The 2634-nt window shown below is 39.5% G+C and overlaps 1 protein-coding gene across 1 annotated transcript; it reads right to left on the bottom strand.

Moving 5' to 3' along the window:
* Positions 1 to 455: 455 nt before the first annotated feature.
* Positions 456 to 1901, bottom strand: BBA_10346 (indoleamine 2,3-dioxygenase; the record flags this gene model as incomplete). The annotated part of the gene is made up of 1 exon (XM_008605443.1): positions 456 to 1901. One exon carries the CDS (start codon positions 1899 to 1901, stop codon positions 456 to 458), a length of 1446 nt encoding a protein of 481 aa, XP_008603665.1.
* Positions 1902 to 2634: the final 733 nt, after the last annotated feature.

Below are 2634 nucleotides of genomic sequence, written 5' to 3'. Positions count from 1 at the left end.
GTATTTAAAAGTATATATTTTACTATAAATTAAGAAAAACAACTAACCTTTTATACCTTACTATAGCTATACTAGCCCCCTTATATCGTGACCTTAAGAAGGTACTCCTAGCTAAAACCAGTAAATTACTAATTCTATTATATACTTCTTCACTTAAAAAGTTTAGAAGATATATTATATCTTTATCTATTTTACTATATTAATTAACTCTTATAAAAGAAATAATAGAAGTAAAGCTTATATATATAAGATATATAAGAATATAGACTTTAAAATAATGATTTTCGTATTATAGGTAGCTTACCTATTATATATATATAATTTGATATATATGAATGGAATCAGTGATAAGCCGGTTTTAGTTAGGAGCACCCTCTCGAGGTTACGAGATAGGAGGCGAGGACGGCTAGTTAGGTCTTTATTTTGGAAGTCGAATACGCATTCCACTTGCAGTATCAAAATTGGCAAATTCCTCCCATCTCATCTTCCATCGTCCATGTTTCCGCCAGTCCGCTGACAGAAACCTCATCTGCCCTTGGCATCACCAATTCATCTCGCTTCGTTGCAAATAGATCGCTTTGATCAGAGGTTCTCACTTGGTGCTTCATAAATTGCCTTGTCCACTCTGCTATTGCTGGAGCACCGGTCTCATCTCTAGCCTGCTTGAGAAAAGGAATGAGAGCAGTCCCGCCAGTTCCCTTTTGCAATTTGCTGTCTTCTTTCCGCGACGCGACAGCGATGTTATTGCGGCCACGCGCCGCCTCGGGGCTGCGGCTGCGCGCCCGAACTTCTCGCGATGGGTTTATGATGTATCTAGTGACAATAGCAATGTGCTTGTCGCGGAATGCGCTGAGCATAGCAAGGCACGCATCATATGCAAGGCACAACCTGTCATCGCCAGTATTGCTTTCAACATAGGAACGGATATTGGCCACATCCTCGCAGTCATTGAGAAACTTTGCATGGCGTGCCGGCATATAGCCTCTCATGTCTTGTATGAAGTTGTTTCGCTTCGCCATGGCTTCGTGGGTCGTTGCTGACTGCCCGGTAGGGAGGTGCTTGATGCCGAGGACAATATCAAAGAATTGGATCAAACTACTCTGAGCATTGCTGCCTCCACTGTATTGTCGGTACACTTCGACGCCGGAGCCGTCTTCATATACGACACCATGAGGCAGGCCTGCCTCACCCATGTTCTTACTGCCCGCAAGATATGGGCGTATCCGATGATAAAACACTGCGGGATCGCAGCTCTCATGCATACGCTGAAGAAGACTTGTGAGATCGGTCAGGCGTTCAGCGAATGCGCACAGGCAGTTCGTAACCAGGGCACTGTCATTGCGTCTGGCTGCCTCCATTGCGGTAATCCCCAGATCAAGCACAGGCGCACCGCGAGCCTCGATGGCAACTGAAACCAAGTAAAACCAGGATTCGTCCATGGAGCCCGTGAAAGTATTGAGGCTGGCCAAATTTTCCAAATTATCAATATTCTCGTTCATGAATAACGGTTTGAAGTTCCAGAGACAGACAGCAGCATATGTGGCAACTGGAAGGATCTCGAGACGGTGAGATATTGTAAGAAGTGGGATAGAAATCTGCGGCGGAATGCGATCCAAGGGCGAATCACCGGCCCAAATATAGCCATGGACCATGAAGCAAAGAATCGAGTATGCGCGGCGCCACTCCGCATCGTGCTCGAGGCCGATAGTTGCAAGCACAGGTAGCCGATCGATGACACCGCGAAGTCGGCGGCTGAGAATCAATGCTGACAGATTTGCGGCGATGGCTTCCCACTTGTTGTAGTAGGGGTCGGGGAGTCGTGCTAGCGGAAGCTCGCTCGGAAGAAAACCATGCGTGTTCGAGAGACCGTAGTCATTGAGACTGGGAATCGGGGGCAGCATTTTGCGCGCTTTGTTGCTCCCAAAGTCGCAGGTGCTGCCGATAAGATGCTCCGTAGTTTGGCGTACATGTGCCCGCACCTACTTTGCCAGTAGGTGCTGTACATGGTGACAACCATCGCGCCGCAACGACCACCATATAAATACTACTCAAAGGGTTAGATTTTTATATCTACTATAGAAACTTAATTAATCATTTATAAACTCTAAAATAAATCTTATAAATTTTATTAGCTGAACTAGTATATAGTTTATTAAAGTTACTTTAAGATTTTATTTAATTTAATTAATAAATTAAAAAAAAGAAAGTTAAAAAACTATCTTTTTAACTTTATTACTTAATTAAATTATAATTAAATTATATTTTATATAGACATTATTATTTAAAATATAACTTAAAATACTAAATTTATTTTAGAATCTATTATTAAGTAGTTAAAGTATTATAGTAGATATAAAGATCTAATTTTTTTAGTAGTATTTATATAGTAGTTATCATCTTTATTATAAGAGACTAGACTATATCTATATTATACTTTACTATAAAATAAAATTATAAATAACTTATTTTCTAAGTAAATAACCTAAGATCTAGTAATAAGATAAGACTAGATTAGTTTTAATATATTAATATAATATATTTAATATAAAATATAAAAAATAAAATTAAATAAAACTATATAATTATATAATTATTTATTAAAGATAAACTAGTATAATGTTTAGGGAGAACCGT

This window comes from Beauveria bassiana (assembly GCF_000280675.1).
Source record: "Beauveria bassiana ARSEF 2860 unplaced genomic scaffold BBA_S00146, whole genome shotgun sequence".
Classification (NCBI taxonomy): Eukaryota; Fungi; Ascomycota; class Sordariomycetes; order Hypocreales; family Cordycipitaceae; genus Beauveria; species Beauveria bassiana.
This window is presented reverse-complemented; position numbering and strand designations above follow the sequence as displayed.